This window comes from Pseudophryne corroboree, chromosome 10 (assembly GCF_028390025.1).
Source record: "Pseudophryne corroboree isolate aPseCor3 chromosome 10, aPseCor3.hap2, whole genome shotgun sequence".
Classification (NCBI taxonomy): domain Eukaryota; kingdom Metazoa; phylum Chordata; class Amphibia; order Anura; family Myobatrachidae; genus Pseudophryne; species Pseudophryne corroboree.
In genome coordinates this window covers 121,993,999-122,012,112 of record NC_086453.1, presented here as the reverse complement: position 1 = coordinate 122,012,112, position 18,114 = coordinate 121,993,999, and the positions used below count along the sequence as shown (strand labels likewise).

Below are 18,114 nucleotides of genomic sequence, written 5' to 3'. Positions count from 1 at the left end.
AAAAAAAAGACAGCAGGATAAGACCAAAGTATCGATTACCGAGGCTTTAATGACTTCATGATTAAGAATGGGTATTCACTTCCTCTGATTAATGAATTGTTTGATAAAGTCCGTGGAGCAAGGATTTTCACAAAACTCGACTTGAGAGGGGCTTTTAACCACGTTCGTATCAGACAAGGAGATGAGTGGAAGACCGCTTTTAAACATCAGAGACGGGCATTACGAATATCTGGTAATGCCATTTGGTCTCAGTAATGCTCCAGCCGTCTTTCAGGGCTTTGTTAATGAGATTTTCCGATGTATGCTGTATCAAAGTGTCGTGGTCTACCTGGACGACATTCTCATTTTCTCTCGAACCCTTCCCGAACAGACCCCAAGTCAAAGAGTGTTACACCGTCTTCACAAGAATCATCTATATGGCAAGATCTCTAAGTGCACCTTCGAAGTGTCTTCAATATCATTTCTCGCATATATTATTTCTGGCACTGAACTTTGTATGGATCCAGAAAAATTAAAAGCTATCCGAGACTGACCCCGACCACTTTCTTTAAAGTCTGTGCAGAGATTTTTAGGTTTCGCCAATTATTACAGGAAATGTATTAAAGGATTCTCTACCACTATAGCACTCATTACTGCCCTGACCAAGAAGGGTGCGGATCCAAGTCAATGGCGGCAGGAAGCTGACGAGGCATTCAGTTTTTTTTAATCAGCATTTATGTCAGCACCTGTATTACAGCAGCCCAATTTTGAGAAAGCTTTTGTCCTGGAGGTTGACGCCTCTTCAGTTAGAATTGGAGCCGTCCTTTCCCAGTACTCTTCAGATGGAAAATTGCATGCTTGTGGTTACTACTCTTGGAAGTATTCTCCTACAGAATGCAACTATTCTATTGGAGACCAGGAGCTTTTGGCGATCAAATCGGCCCTTGAAGAGTGGTGATATGGGTGCATGAAAAAGCTTGTGGCCACAGTTAATTTTATATATATATATATCAGACAGGTCGTACAAGCAGCGGCACTCGGAGGCTCTTTAAAGTGCAAAAATACTGTGTAGATTTATTCCATATCGCTATACATACAAGCCAACGTTTCGGGGCATGTTCGCCCCTTTGTCAAGGTGAAGCAAAAGACTTTTGCTTCACCTTGACAAAGGGGCGAACATGCCCTGAAACGTTGGCTTGTATGTATAGCGATATGGAATAAATCTACAGAGTATTTTTGCACTTTAAAGAGCCTTCGAGTGCGCTGCTTGTACGACCTGTCTGATATTGATTATTTCCAGAGGGCACCGGAGCAAATACTGATTGAGGGGTGAGTGCCGGTCCTATGTACTGTATATGTATATATATATATATATATATAAATAAATAAAACACAGCACGGTCCTAGACCGGAGGTATATACCAGAATACTCGTACAATATATTCTGTAACAGGCACACAGGTTCTTAACTAAAGCTGTCTGTATAAAAACATGTAGAATACTTAAGTGTTTGTAAAGTCACAGTGCTGTAGACAGGCGGCTTTACAAGGGAGACCTTGCCCTGTAGTCCCGGAGACCAGCCGCAGCTATACCTAAGATGGCGCCCAGCGTCTCAGTCAGGGAGTGACGGAGAGTGGAAGGCAGCTCCAGGGCAGAAAAATCTGCTCAGTGATGGCACTCCTATACCCTGGCAGATATAGTGGGGTCCCTGTGCGCAAGTGTCCACGCCAGCGTCGCAGTCCGTCTCCCTAGTCTGCGAATGGAACGCGATTTAGTAGCAAGTCCTGCCTGGAGGAGCCTCTTGCCTCCTCCCTGTAGCAGCCACGCGAAACAGGAGAGCGTCTGCAACCGTGTGCCTAGAGCCAGAGCATCTCTGCCGCAAGTTCCCGGGAACTGAGCCGCGGGAGTATGCAACGCCACTTGGGAGGTGATTGGAGCCGCAGTGCTGAATGTCACTGTGACATATAATAGTGCTGCAGCCCATGAAGTCTTCTTAAAAAGCTTTTTTCAGGGCTGCCCAGCGCAGCCACCTTGTTGACTACCCTGCTCTGCAGGCAACAACTCGAAACTGAGCTCACAGTGCCTGGAGGCGTGGTTATAGAGGCGGCCCCAATGCATCCTGGGACTGCTAAAGCTTTAACCTGTTGGTGCCTGGATCAAAATCCATCTCTACACCACCGATGTATTCCCTATGGAACACAGTGTACCCTGCAGCAGAAAAGTAGCATTTCATGTATACTCACCTCTCCGGCGATGCGGTGTCCGGGGATCCAGTGACACTGTCTCCTGTGGCGGTTTCCTTCTGCGGTGTTTGGAGAAATCCAGTGGGTCCCTCTGCGCATGTGCCGCCTGTTGACCTCCTGTCAGGCCGCAGTGGCTGTTGGAAGGTCATGGGGGTGGAGCCAGCGCCGGGTGCGGACAGAGAGCAACCTGCAGTTACCGCACCACAGTTCAGGTTGCACCTTCCTGAGATGGCGAACATGAACTCCATGGAGACGCGGAAAGCTGAGCTTTCCATTATTTCCTGAATTGCACTCACCAAAGTATAATAGTATATTGATGCGATTCAGCCTTGGAGCAGAGGGGGGGGGGGGAGTAGAGAAGTCAGGGACTTATCCAGTTACCCGCTCTGTGAATTGTGGTACGGAGAAAAGCCCTGTTTCACGCAAAGCAGTTTTCTCTGCTACACTAACAGGCCCTATAGACCCTTAGAAACTATAGTAATACAGCCATGCCCCCAGTGTTGCTTACTACCTTACTTACTATATATATGTTTTTTTCAATTACTTTATGCATACCTCCCAACATGACCCTCTCCAAGAGGGACAGATTGCTCTGCTTCTGGACTTTTCACTTAATGTATGATGGTCTACACCTGTGTTGAACAGGATAATGGATAGGAAAGGTGTTTCAGCACAGGTGATGGCATTCAGAAATTAAGAGGGAAGTCCAGGAGTAGAGCATTCTGTCCTTCCTGGAGAGGGTCATGTTGGGAGGTATGCTTTATGCACGAGGTTTGGGATCCTCATTTACCATACAGTATACCCTCTACAATGCAATGCAACCCCAGTCTGTTTGCAGCTCCCTCTAGGACACATCATTGGCCACTTGTCACACATTACCGTCCATGTGCATGATGTGTGCGGCTGTGACATGCCGGGAACACAACAGGCGCGCACATGGCTCCTGGTTCCTGTAGGGGCAGTAGCAGCCGGCCTCAGCAGCACTGCAGCCTCCCCTCCCTCCGGAATCCTCCCCTCCTCCCCCCCGCACCTCGGGCCTAGCACAGAGCACAGTGGCCCCGGTTACTTCCTACAGGGAAATCCCAGTCTAATATCACAAATAGGAAAGGCAGTAGCGCCTCTCTCGCAATGAACATCTTCAGGTTCCTGGGAGATATCTCCCATCTGTTCGCCATCAACATTTTGCTACTGAAGATCTGGAAATCCAGGTCCTGTGCCGGTAAGACCCGGGGGGAGAGGGGCATATAGTCAAATGACACAAAGTAACAACCACCCCCATTTATACAAGTGGTCTGTGTTGTATAGCAGCCACTACTGTATATGAATGTATTGTTGCAGACCTGGTGAAGGGGGGACATACTGTACTGCACACTGACTGCATCATCCTGTACAATGGGACCTCCCTATAAAAGGACATATAAGCATATAGTTTTATTTTCCCTGTGTGGTATTACATGTGTAGTACCCATCATTGTTCCTCAGCTGCTCATAAAGTATCAGGGATATTGTTATTTGTATAGAAGTGCTTTATAAGGGTGCGCATAACAGGTTTAACTTTTCTGTCTTTTCTGTGTGCAAAATTTTAGGTTTTGGTATATTTGCTGCACTGAGATTAGATTAATTGACTAGGAGGGTAAATTAGTCGACAGGCCGCCTGGTGACGTGGAAGTTTGCGTGTGGAATAAAGTACAATTAAATGCATGGCAATGGGGAGGCCAATATACAGTATACTGGCTCTGTGTTAACCCCCTGTGTGCCAAACTGTAATAGACCCTGTGTTGTTGTCAGGAGTGACAGAAAACTGCTCTATAATCCCCAAAAAACTGATACAGTTTCCTACTTAGTTTCAGGATGTAAATATTGAATGTTCTTCTGTCACTCTGTGGCCAAGGAGGTCTCCCTTTTCCTTGTTTAGGTGTGTTTCTGTTCATTGTAAAAGTGCTATAGAAATACTGAAATTGTAATCCTTTACTGACATTTGGGGAAGATAAAGGGTGTTCGAAAGTCGCCCATAATAGCTCCTGCACTGATATATATGGGTATATCTGCCCTTATGCTGAGCTGGCTGATTGGATTAATAAACGTCATCATCGTTATTAGAGTGCACTTGCACCAGCCCTGTCCCTGTCTGAAACGGGCATAATGTATACACTCATCTCTGAGCATCCTCCAGTTCCATCAACGCGCCTTCACGCAACTTGGCCTACGTGGCAACACCCAGATTCTGGGTGCAAGGGTAGCTGAGACAGAGGTCAGCACTATCTGCATTGCTTTTGTTAGGTCTGGAGCATGTGCAGTGCACAAACACGCACGATATACTGTATCTGCATAATCACCTTGCATTCAGCATTGTATCGGCCCATTTTCTTGCTCAATATTGGGACATTGATAGGACGTAGCTTGAGAGATGCCGGCTGTTTGGGAATTCTGGTGAGTACATATGTGTCCCTTTACCTTGTTGCCTGCTATGCGGTTAGCGATGCTCCTGCTGCCATCAAGAGCAAATGGGAGCCGGCAGGGATGAAGCAGTGCTCCCACTACCTGTAGATTTTGTCAATGGGGGTAATTCAGACCTGCTCACTGCTGTGCGGTGTCACACAGCGGGCAATCAGGTCCAAACTGGATATGCACCGCAGTGCGCAGGCGCGTCGCACGGGTTCAAAGCGGATCACCGCTCAGCGATGGGTTTGTACGACAGATCCGTTCGCACGGGCGATTGCAAGGAGATTGACAGGAAGAAGGCGTTTGTGGGTGTCAACTGACCGTTTTCTGGGAGTGTCTGGAAAAACACAGGCGTGTCTATGCGTTTGCAGGGCGGGTTTCTGACGTCCATTCCGGTCCCGGACAGGCTGATGTGATCGCAGCGGCTGAGTAAGTCCTGGGCTGCGCAGACACTGCACAAAATCTGTTTGTACAGCTCTGCTACACATGCGTTCGCACACTTGCACAGCTAAAATACACTCCCCCTGTAGGCAGCGACTATCTGATCGCAGCAGTGCAATAATCGCTTGCTAGCGATCAGGTCTGAATTAGGCCCATATACACTGCGGAGGTAGCAGGAGCATGCGTACGCACTCTCCCGGCTTACATAGAAATGAATGGGCAGTGTGTGTGCTGCGGGAGGTCACGCTGTGCTGCTGTTGCAGCTGCACTGCGGTATTATGCCTCCCACAGCAACAAGCAAAGGGACACAACTGGATGCCCATATTTTCAAAGTGACAATCATTTACAGGGCAAAACCAGGTTGGTTATGCCTTGTAAATGATTGGCACTTTAAAAATATGGGCATACTCCACTGAATTCCCACACAGCTGGCATCTGACAGGCTATTACATAAGCCCATACTTGCCTAATCTCTTGGAATAGCTGGGAGGCTCCCGAAAATCGTGTGCACTTTTGGCCGCTCGTAAAAGAAGGCAAGTCTCCCAGAAACCCCCCTCCAAATAAAAAATAAAAAACCCCTGTTCCACCGTTTTGCTGTGTGAAAGTGAGCAGTGCAACGAGGCAGTTCACACTGACGCACGTCATCATAGCCCTGACACTGCTTTCAAATGCCATGATCTGGGCGTCGTGCAGTGGGGTGCAGAGCTGCGATGATGCGTTTACACCTTCAAGCCCCCTCCACCGCCCACCTATACCATTGCCCAACCCCCACACACACACACACACACACACACCCCCGTTGAGCCGACGTGGCTGCCTCCTGCAGGAGGAAGCCAGAAAGTCGGTAAGATGCTTAAGCCCACAGATCTGCATTTGAGTGGATTGCTTGGCCTGCTCTAAGGGACAAAGTATTTTTTCTATCTGTTATAGTGAAGGGTGGTGTCACGCTGGTCGTTTCCAGCTCCAGTCTGACAAGTAATAAGACTGCGTGTTTCAGAATTCTGCACAGTGATGAATTACATGTAGTGAGACTTTCTCTAGGCTTGCAGAGGTACTGGGAAAACACCATTTGTAAAAGTGAGCGTGGGACCTTTTATTATAGGATGGGACCGCTCATGTTGAATATTGGGGGTCATTCCGACCCGTTCGCACGCAGCGAACGGGTCAGAACTGCGCATGCGCGGCAGGTGCAATGCGCACGCGCATCGTTGCCTGGCGACAGCAGCGGCTAGAACAAAGAAGAAAGTGATCGCTAGCGCGATCGCAAGAAGATTGACAGCGGGGAGGCGTTCCGGGGAGTCTACTCACCGTTTTCCCGGCGTAGAGATCCGAACGCAGGCGTGTCCAGGCGTTTGGAAGGCGGATGTCTGACGTCAATCCCGGACCTTCGTCGCTGGATCTGTCGCACAGGGTAAGTAGGTCTGACCCTGGTTTTGTTTTACAGGAAACTTTTTTAGCATAGCAAGGCTGCACAAGCGATCGCAGCCCTGCTATGCTAAAATACACTCCCCCATAGGCGGCATCAAGTTGATCGCACGAGCAGCAAAAAGTTGCTACGTGCGATCAACTCTGAATGGCCACCATTGTTCTTAATAAATAGATGTCAGAGAACCATAAGGTCCGTTTTGATAATACAACTCTAACTGGTACCAAGGGCTATGCACACTCTTTAATGCAGTACCTAAACCTTCCAATATTTTTTTTTGCAGAATTCAAACCCGCTGACAACAGATGGTGATGCATTGGTGAAAGTGGGCATGTGTGTGTCTACATACAGTGCCTTCACCTCAAAGAATGCTGTTATATTTTTTAGCAGATACAGGTATAGTTATATACTGTACCTATTATTTATTGAGAAAAAAATATTTGCAACGCTAGTCATGACCTTTTAAGTACTAAAGTAGCTAGTAATGTATTAATAATGCCCCATTCACATTAAAAACCTGGGTCCAACCTGGGTTATTGAACACGAGTTCACAGCTGCTTGAAATCCATTTGCCGTTGCTTGGCTGTTTTAGCAGAGTGCCAGAGTGCCCATTATTTAAGTGTTGATATGCACCCTGCACCTGCATTTCTCCGGAGCAAGTCAACACACAAAGCAGGGAGCAGGTATGCTAAGGGCCTGGTGCATTGCCACAACCCAGTCCCAGAAGGCAGGCCCACCACCCCTCTCAAGCCGGCAGCCTGTATACAAGGGGAGACAGCAGGGCTGGGCTCCACAGACTGGCGTGTGGACTCTAGAGGTGCCCGAGTAGATACAGCAGACTGAGGGGTATTGGAGGGGAGGCTGTACTGTATTGTTATATCAGGTTTCAGCAGATTCTGAGGTCTAGGGTGACATGCCACTTACAAAGTGTGGTGTGGTGCTGGGGGAACCATGCATGAGCGCTTCAGAGGAGAAGTCTCAGTATATGTACCTCTCAGCTCTGCTGTGACCCCCAACTCAGCATGTAATTTGTGCCCCAGAATGCTGCGAACAACACATTTAAACTTGCACTGAGGGTAACCACGTGCGAGCCCGGAAGGTGGCAGAGGGGAAAAGATGTATGACCGTTCCCTTGTGAGGAGTTGCAGTGAAACAGTGTGGTGGAGGAAGGGGGCAGGAGTTAATAATAATGTCATTAATAACAGGATGGCAGGCTACTGATAGCTACAGCTTAATTAAAGAGGGCTAATAATCTTATAGAATAGAGGGTTTAGTGACGATTGATGTATGGGTTGATCATAGCATTAATGATAACGGAGGATGGGCAGGTTAATCAGAATGAGGGAGTTATTGTTGACTGTGGATCATCTCCTATATAATAGCCCAGATCTGTGACTCTGTGCCTGTGTGTATAACGCTGGGCTTGGCTGGAAGCTCTCATTGGGTTAGTGGCAGGTCTATCACACCCAGTCCACAGCTGATTGGGCGAGAAACGCCCTCCCACACAGGTTACATCCAATGGGAGGCTCTGCCCTTTGCCTGCTGTGTTTTCACAGAGCAGGATTAGCAATGGGGCTGATGGAGCTGCAGCTCCAGGTCCACACCCCCAAATAGGCCCCACTGCATCTGCAGCAACATACCCTCCAACAATTTACACATAAAAATTTATACAAATTCGAAAAGGGGGCGTGGCCACGGGTACAGCCGCGTGGCCACGCCCCTTTTCCTATACTTTCAATGGAAGCTTGGAGAGTCAAAAATCGGTACAGACCATAAAAAAAAGGTACTGTACCTGCCACTGCATCTGCAACAAGTCTCTGCGCTGTAGATAGGGAAACACATCCTTTTATTGCAGCGTCCTATGTCCTGCTGCCAGTCCGCCTGCCCCCTCCTGCATCAACAGTCCCCACACCCTAGCCGCGGCGCAGGTGGAACAAAAGCTGCTGCGGCCACCGGCATAGATGTGTATGAAAGGGCGCAGCGGAAGGCTTTCATAGCCCTCTGCACCGCATACTCTCTGAGCCCCGGAGCCTCCTCTGCGTGTGATGTCACAGAAGTGCCTCCCCGCCACAGCCGCGCCCAGAGGCCCTGACTCTGCAACACAGCACCTGGCCTGCCAGCCTGGAAGCCCCGAGATGGCTAATGTAATGGATAGAGTGGGTAATATCGCGGAGGGTAATGTATGAATCAATGTAAAAGGTGACAGTGCTGTGCAGTGCAGTGGGTGTGCAGTCAGGTGCTAGGGTGTTCGGCGCCCCCCTGCAAACTATAAATTTGCACCCTCGCATACTTTACAAAGGCACAGCGCACATAATACCACCTGTAGTAGAAACACTTACACATGTAACGTTACGTGTGTAAGCGTCACTGGTTCAGGGGGCCTGTACCAGTGACGCTTACACACGTAACACCCCCCTGTACCAGTGACGCTTACACACGTAATGCTCCCTGTACCAGTGACGCTTACACACGTAATGCTCCCTGTACCAGTGACGCTTACACACGTAACGCCCCCCTGTATATACACACACACTCGCTCTCTTTCCAGACACTTACCTAATGAAGTCTGGCTTGCCGAAGCTGTAACAGCTCATCCTCCTGCTGCAGCATGGTCCCGTCGAGCGCCGCCCCTTATTCCCATCTAGCACCGCCCCCCTTGGCTCCCGCCCGGCCACTGAATGTCACACACGGGATCGGGGGGAGAGAGGAGGCTTTGTGCTTCCGGCGCCGCTGTATGTGTGATGGCAGCAGCAGCATGGATAGCAGCAGTAGCTCGGCACAGGGATGCAGAGCAGGGAGAACGCCTCTCCTTCCTGGTGCCTCCCTGCACTGCATCCCTTTGCTGAGTGGCTAGCGCCGGGCCTGTGTGCAGTGTCACTGACACTGACACTGCACAGCACTCACCTTTTACATTGATTCAGCGAGTCACTCAGTTCTGCCAGCCAGTCACTATTGTTAGCACCAGTGACCCAACGCACCGCATTACAGGGAAGTAGACACACGAAATAAACTACAGCTCCCAGCAGCACTTAGCGCTGTAGCATTCTGGCCCTTAGGGCTGCTGGGAGCTGTAGCTTATTGAGTGCATCCTCTTCCCTGTAATGCGGCGCATTGTGACACCGCCGCTAACAATAGTGACTGACTGCTGTGCGAGACTCCGGGAGAGCCACTGCCAAAGGGAGGATAGCAACTTAGCTGCTGACAGGAGCAGAAGCAGGAGAAGCATTACCCGCCCCTCCCATACTCACAGTACCTCCGGGCCCCATCCGCGGCACCCTCCAGCACCCGCGGTAGCTCCGGACCCCCTCCCCCACTCGCAGCAACCCCGAACCCGCCTCTCCCGCCGCACCACCGCATTTGCCCCTCCCCCACCCGGGGCACCCCCGCAACTGCTCCTCCCCCACCTGCGGCACCACCTCACCAGCCCCTCCCCCACCTGCGGCACCACCGCGACCGCCCCTCCCCCTCCCGCGGCACCCCCGGATCCCATCCGGGTCTTCCCCGCACCCGCCTCTCCCCCAACTACAGTACCTACTAGGTGATTCATCAGGCCCTGCGTGCGCTGTTCACCTCATTGCAAGGGGCTTCGACCCCTTAACCATTGCACGCCCTTTGTCCGTGCAATATGTAACCACTCACACAATTATGATTGGAGGTTATACTGCATATAATAAAAAATTTGCATGCCACAAGGATGTGCAAGGGTTAAGGGGGCGTAGCCCCTTACGACGGTGTGAAGAGCGCCCGTAGGGCGCGATTAATCACCTAGTGGGTTAATAATTATGAAGGTGAAGGTGGATTTTGGGTGAAGGCAGCAGAGAAAAGATGAGCTGTAGGAGCAGTGGCGTAAGTTTGTCCCAGTTGCCCGGAGGCAAGAAAAATATTGGTGCCCCCTCCTATATATCATCCGTGAGCCAATAAGATGCAGGTTTGAGATCAGAGTAAAACCGAACCCGCTCATCTCTAATTCTAACTACATGAAGCTACTACAAAACCCGTTGCAACTAGGCAGATCTATGTAGGGGTCCAACCACACACTACATAGATCTGCTCAGTCACTCACAATGCTGATTATTTCTCTGACAATTAATTTGCAAGTGTCATATCCAGGATCAGAACCCACAACCTATTACACTGGAAGCATGCACCTTACTGATGGAGATATCTGCTCTTGCATAGGAAGCATGAGAATTCTAACTATATGAAGTTACTTGTAATTGTCAGAGAAATAACTTCATATAGTTAGAATTGTCATGTTTCCTTAATAGGAGCAAATAGCTTCATCAGTAAGGTGTCTGCTTCCAGTGTATCTATAATAAAGAGGGTGTGATTTGTAAGGTGAAGTTGGCTACGGAAGAGATACCGGCTGCTGTCAATTAACTTAATTGATTAATGTCGCTGAACACACGGAACAGGAGGAGAGGTGCCCCCCTTCAAAACAGGAGCCCGGCGGCAGCTGACTCCATTGCCTCCCAGAGTTCTGCCTCTATGTAGGGGGGAGGTGAACACTGGCTGTGGGAGCCCCTGCTGCAGGCTAATAGGGGGGCGTGGTCTACTCTGTGCATGGTGCCCGCACATATTGACCCCTGCCTATAGTGGAGATATACTGTAGGTGGTTGATGTATCCTGTATGTCCCAGTACAGAATTTCTCCGCACACTGTATTTACCTGCACAGTGTCCTATTACAGTGCTGCTACCCAGTCATGTCACTGCACGAGATGCCCATACCCCATATTAATGATTGTCTTCCTTGTGTTAGCTAGTGTTCCCGCTAGGCTGGGCACGCTCCAGAGTGAAGTAAAGGGTCTATGTCATGGGGCCACATCCATTTCCTGGGGTGCACGTACAGCTGTGCCCTCCTCTGTGTCCAATGAAGTTTCCTAAAAAATTCCTAGAGTGAACGCTAACCTCCAAGCGCTGCTGATCCTGCTTTCTGCTGCGTTTAGCATGACACATGTTGGATAAGCTGAGTCACGCTTTCACACTGCAGACTACCCAAGTCAGTCCCAGGTTTGACCCTTGTTGCGACTCAGGAAGAAATCCTGGGGCACTGAACCTTGGTAGTCCTTTTCACATCATCCATGACCTGGGTTTGCCCCGGCAATATTCCTGCGTTCAAGACTAAGGGGGTCATTCTGACCCGATCACACGCTGCAGTTTATCGCAGCGGTACGATCAGGTCAGAACTGCGCATGTGCCGGCTGCGCTACGATCGCCTCTGCCTGATTGACAGGCAGAGACAGTCGGGGGGGCGGAACGGCTGCGTTTGGTCGCCGTTTCGTGGGCACGGCGCGGCCAACGCAGGCGTGGCCAGACCGTGCGGGGGGCGGGCCATGGCAGGCCGGGGAGCAACAAGTAGCTCCTGGCCAGCACGCTAAAGCTGCGCTGGCCGGGAGCTACTCCTATAGTGCAAATGCAAAAAGAAAATTGAAAACCTGACCAGTGCGCAAGTAGCTGCCTATGTGAATCGGCTGATGCGGAGCGTCACCTACACTCCCATAACACAATACAATACCACAAAGATCATCAGCCTTGATTCCCTTGGCGCTCAAGATAACAGTCCAAAGGTCCTCTGACTCACAATGGGAGTCATACGATCAGAAGCCTTTAAAAGACACAAAACAACACCTCATAGGGCAATATAGCCAATTCTTCTATATGAAAGAAATAGTGATAAGTGAGGACTCCTACCCCTTGGAGTGGTCTACTTTTGGGTAGACAATACCGCATGTGATATATCTAGTAATACAGCCCACACTGGAAACTCCACGTGTTCATCCTCCAAGAGAAGAGATAATCCCACAATAGTATAATACTGTTTTTAATAAAAATAAGCAATAAAAGACAATAACAGTGATGCTAGCCTCTCACCCGGTGAGTGGTCTACTCCAATAAGGGCAGACAAATGAGCATGAGAATGGAAAGTCCAGGCGTCCCTGCAAGCTTCAACAAACACCAGGCTCGGGTCAGGACCACTGCTTTCTCCTTCCGCCAACGCGTTTCGATACTTCCTGTATCTTCGTCAGGGCATGAAGGAAGTGATGGCTCCTTGGGTTTTTATACCCTTTATATTCATTGTCTAAAAAACCTATTACCAGACATAGACTACTAACTCTAAAACAATCCTATGATAACAATATTGCACAATCCCATATCAGTGGTCAGTCCATGATTTCAAACTCTCTCGAGTCATGGTGATGGATTAACTTTAGCCGGTTATGCCCGCGAAAACGCTATATCGAACAACCCTCTAACTTCCTGTTTCCACCGGAAGTGACGTATCATGCGTTCCACCGCGGCAATCGATGTTTGTTAGTCATCCTCCTTCCTGTGTGTACCGGAGGTGACGTCCTCTGCGTTTCACGATATTTGACAGTCATCCTCCTTCCTGTATGTACCGGAGGTGACGTCCTCTGCGTTTCACCGGCATCTCGTGTTTTCACCAGACTTCCGCTACTGTTTAGTTCACATATGATATCTTATACGGAAATATTTTCAGATTATCCGTCATTCCTTTATTCCATATAGATGTAACCTTCAAAATAATAACATACATTTGTATTATCTGTGGATATGAAACAAAACATATAGAACCCTAAAAATGCCCTATATTTTGCATGAATTAAAATCAGAGGAACCATTTAGCCTCAAAGTCCTTATTCAGACCAGAGGGAATTAGGGTTTTATATTTATAAATAAAACTCATCTCCTCTTTCGCTAACTTCGTTGTTATGTCTGTTTGTCTTGGATTTAGGCTCACTTTTTTTAACCCATAAAAGTTTTTAATTTTAGACACATCACAATCATGAACAATTTTAAAATGTGCCGACAGGGCATGAGTGTCCAGCCCCTTACGGATATTTCTTAAATGCTCACTTATTCTGGTTTTTAAAGGTCGACTAGTGCGACCAATATAAAATTTGCCGCATACACACTCTATTCCGTACACTACATTTTGTGTGTGGCACGTTATAAAATCTTTAATCATGAATTGTTTTTCATTGATTATGACACTCACGGCTTTCTTACCAAAATTATTTTTAACACCCCTACATCCCAGACATGATCCACACCTATGAAACCCAGAATAAGTGAGCATTTAAGAAATAAATGGGGGGGCACTGACTTGCAGAGCGGAATAGCCCTGTGCTGGGCGTCCCCCCCCCCCGTGTCTATGGAAATTTTGCAGGGCTATGATCAACTGGGATTGACCCCTCCTGTGGTGAGCTAGTTAATTGATAAGAAAGGTGTTTCACCACAGGTGATGGCAATCATACATTACCAGGAAAGTCCAGGAACAGAGCATTTTCTCTAACGTCCTAAGTGGATGCTGGGGACTCCGTCAGGACCATGGGGTTTAGCGGCTCCGCAGGAGACAGGGCACAATAATAAAAGCTTTAGGATCAGGTGGTGTGCACTGGCTCCTCCCCCTATGACCCTCCTCCAAGCCTCAGTTAGATTCTTGTGCCCGGCCGAGAAGGGTGCAATCTAGGTGGCTCTCCTGAGCTGCTTAGAATAAAAGTTTAAGTTAGGTTTTTTATTTTCAGTGAGTCCTGCTGGCAACAGGCTCACTGCTACGAGGGACTTAGGGGAGAGAAGTAAACTCACCTGCGTGCAGGATGGATTTGCTTCTTAGGCTACTGGACACCATTAGCTCCAGAGGGAGTCGGAACACAGGTCTCACCCTGGGGTTCGTCCCGGAGCCGTGCCGCCGACCCCCCTTGCAGATGCCGAAGTTGAAGAGGTCCAGAAACAGGCGGCAGAAGACTTTCAGTCTTCATAAGGTAGCGCACAGCACTGCAGCTGTGCGCCATTGTTGTCAGCACACTTCATACCAGCGGTCACTGAGGGTGCAGGGCGCTGGGGGGGGCGCCCTGGGCAGCAATATATTATATTATACCTTTTTTATGGCTAAAATACATCACATATAGCCCTTGAGGCTATATGGATGTATTTAACCCCTGCCAGATCTCACAAACTCCGGGAGAAGAGCCCACCGTTTTAGGGGGCGGGGCCTATTCTCCTCAGCACACGGCGCCATTTTCCTGCTCAGCTCTGCTGTGAGGAAGGCTCCCAGGCTCTCCCCTGCACTGCACTACAGAAACAGGGTTAAAACAGAGAGGGGGGGCACTTATTTGGCGATATGATTACATATGTGAAAATGCTATAAGGGAAAACACTTGTATAAGGGGTTGTCCCTGTATAATTATAGCGTTTTTGGTGTGTGCTGGCAAACTCTCCCTCTGTCTCCCCAAAGGGCTAGTGGGGTCCTGTCCTCTATCAGAGCATTCCCTGTGTGTGTGCTGTGTGTCGGTACGTGTGTGTCGACATGTAGGAGGACGATGTTGGTGAGGAGGCGGAGCAAATTGCCTGTATTGGTGATGTCACTCTCTAGGGAGTCGACACCGGAATGGATGGCTTATTTAGGAATTACGTGATAATGTCAACACGATGCAAGGTCGGTTGACGACATGAGACGGCCGGCAAACAAATTAGTACCTGTCCAGGCGTCTCAGACACCGTCAGGGGCTTGTAAAAACGCCCATTTACCTCAGTTGGTCGACACGGACACTGACTTCAGTGTCGACGGTGAAGAAACAAACGTATTTTCCTTTAGGGCCACACGTTACATGTTAAGGGCAATGAAGGAGGTGTTACATATTTCTGATACTACAAGTACCACAAATAAGGGTATTATGTAGGGTGGGAATAATCTACTTGTAGTTTTTCCTGAATCAGATAAATTAAAGTGTGTGATGATACGTGGGTTTCCTCCGATAGAAAATTATTTGAGGTATACCCTTTCCCGCCAGAAGTGAGGGCGAGTTGGGAAACACACCTTAGGGTGGATAAGGCGCTCACACGCTTATAAAAACAAGTGGCGTTACCGTCTCCAGATACGGCCGCCCTCAAGGAGCCAGCTGATAGGAAGCTGAAAAATATCCTAAAAAGTATATACACACATACTGGTGTTATACTACGACCAGCAATCGCCTCATCCTGGATGTGCAGCGCTGGGGGGGCTTGGTCGGATTTCCTGACTGAAAATATTGATACCCTTGACAGGAACAATATTTTATTGACTATAGAGCATTTTAAGGATGCATTTCTATATATGCGAGATGCGCAGAGGGATATTTGCATTCTGGCATCAAGAGTAGATGTGATGTCCATATCTGCCAGACGATGTTTATAGACACGACAGTGGTCAGGTGATGCAGATTCCAGACGGCACATGGAAGTATTGCCGTATAAAGGGGCGGTCCATCGGACCTGGTGGCCATGGCAACAGCTGGAAAATCCACTTTTGTTACCCCAAGTCACATCTCGGCAGAAAAGGACACAGTCTTTTCAGTCTCAGTCCTTTCGTACCCATAAAGGCAGGCGGGCAAAAGGCCAGTCATATCTGCCCAGGGTTAGAGGAAAGGGAAGAAGACTGCAGCAGGCAGCCCATTCCCAGGAACAGAAGTCCTCCACAGCTTCTGCCAAGTCCGCAGCATGACGCTGGGGCCATACAAGCGGACTCAGGTGCGGTGGGGGGTCATCTCAAGAGTTTCAGCACGCAGTGGGCTCACTCGCAAGTGGACTCCTGGATCCTACACGTAGTATCCCAGGTGTACATTGGAAATTCGAGACGTCTTCCCCTCACAAGTTCCTGAAGTCTGCTTTACCAACGTCTCCCTCCGACAGGGAGGCAGTATTGGGAAAAAATTCACAGGCTGTATTCCCAGCAGGTGATAATCAAAGTACCCCTCCTACAACAAGGGAAGGGGTATTATTCCACACTATATTGTGGTACTGAAGCCAAACGGCTCGGTGAGATCTAAAAGATTTGAACAATTACATACAAGGGTTCAAATCAAGATGGAGTCACTCAGAGCAGTGATAGCGAACCAGGACGATATGGTGTCACTGGATATCAGGGACGCTTACCTACATGTCCAAATTTTGCCCTTCTCACCAAGGGTATCTCAGGTTCGTGGTACAGAACTGTCACTATCAGTTCAGACGCTGCCGTTTGGATTGTCCACGGCACCCCGGGTCTTTACCATGGTAATGGCCGAAATGATGATTCTTCCTAAAAGAAATATGGACGCTTTCCTGATAAGGGCAAGGTCCAGAGAACAGTTGGCGGTCGGAGTAGCACTATCTCAAGTAGTTCTACGACAGCGCGAGTGGTTTCTAAATATTCCAAAATCGCAGCTTTTCCGACGACACGTCTAATGTTCCTAGGAATGATTCTGGACACAGTCCAGAAAAGGATGTTTTCTCCCGGAGAAGAAGGCCAGGGAGTTATCCGAGCTAGTCAGGAACCTCCTAAAACCAGGAAAAGTATCAGTGCATCATTGCACAAGGGTCCTGTGAAAAATGGTGGTTTCTTACAAAGCGATCCCATTCGGTAGATTTCACGCAAGAACCTTTCAGTGGAATCTGCTGGGAAAATGGTCCGGATCGCATCTTCAGATGCATCAGCGGATAACCCTGTCTCCAAGGACAAGGGTGTTTTCTTCTGCGGTGGCTGCAGAGTGCTCATCTATGAAAGGCCCGCAGATTCGACATTCAGGACTGGGTTCTGGTGACCACGGATGCCAGCCTGAGTGGCTGGGGAGCAGTCACACAAGGAAAAAATTTCCAGGGAGTGTGATCAAGTCTGGAGACTTCTCTCCACATAAATATACTGGAGCTAAGGGAAATTTACAAGGCTCTAAGCTTAGCAAGACCTCTGCTTCAAGGTCAGCCGGTATTGATCCAGTGGGACAACATCACGGCAGTCGCCCACGTAAACAGACAGGGCGGCACATGAAGCAGGAGGGAAATGGCAGAAACTGCAAGGATTCTTCGCTGGGCGAAAAATCATGTGATAACACTCTCAGCAGTGTTAATTCCGGGAGTGGAAAACTGGGAAGCAGACTTCCTCAGCAGGCATAACCTCCACCCGGGAGAGCGGGGACTTCAGCGGGAAGTCTTCCACATGATTGTAAACCGTTGGGAAAAACCAAAGGTGGACATGATGGCGTCCCGCCTGAACAAAAAACTAGACAGATATTGCGCCAGGTCAAGGGACCCTCAGGCAATAGCGGTGGACGCTCTGGTAACACTGTGGGTGTACCAGTCAGGGTATGTGTTCCCTCCTATGCATCTCATACCAAAAGTACTGAGAATCATAAGAAGGAGATGAGTAAGAACGATACTCGTGGTTCCGGATGGGTCAAGAAGGACTTGGTACCCGGAACTTCAAGAGATGCTCACGGAAGAACCGTGGCCTCTACCTTTAAGAGAGGACCTGCTCCAGCAGGGGCCTTGTCTGTTCCAAGACTTACCGCGGCTGCGTTTGACGGCATGGCAGTTGAACGCCGGATCCTGAAAGGGCATTCCAGATGAAGTCATCCCTACCCTGGTCGAAGCCAGGAAGGATGTAATCGCAAAACATTTTCACCGCATTTGGCGAAAATATGTTGAGTGGTGTGAGGCCAAGAAGGTCCCTACAGAGGAATTCCAACTGGGTCGTTTCCTACATTTCCTGAAAACAGGACTGTCTATGGGCCTAAAATTAGGGTCCATGGGGAGAAGAATTGGCTGCG

General features: G+C 49.0%; 1 protein-coding gene across 2 annotated transcripts in view; it reads left to right on the top strand.

Annotated features, from left to right (window-relative positions):
- The first annotated feature begins 3,049 nt into the window (after window positions 1-3,049).
- Window positions 3,050-18,114, top strand: part of KDELR1 (KDEL endoplasmic reticulum protein retention receptor 1) — a 76,602-nt gene continuing 61,537 nt past the window's right edge. The window contains exons 1-2 of one of the 2 annotated variants that reach the window (XM_063942777.1): window positions 3,352-3,441; window positions 6,815-6,927. In XM_063942777.1, coding sequence (XP_063798847.1) covers window positions 6,900-6,927 — 28 coding nt within the window. In that variant the 5' untranslated portion in view covers window positions 3,352-3,441; window positions 6,815-6,899. Of the gene's footprint in view, window positions 3,442-6,814; window positions 6,928-18,114 lie in introns of both variants that reach the window. The other variant, XM_063942776.1, reaches the window with a different exon arrangement.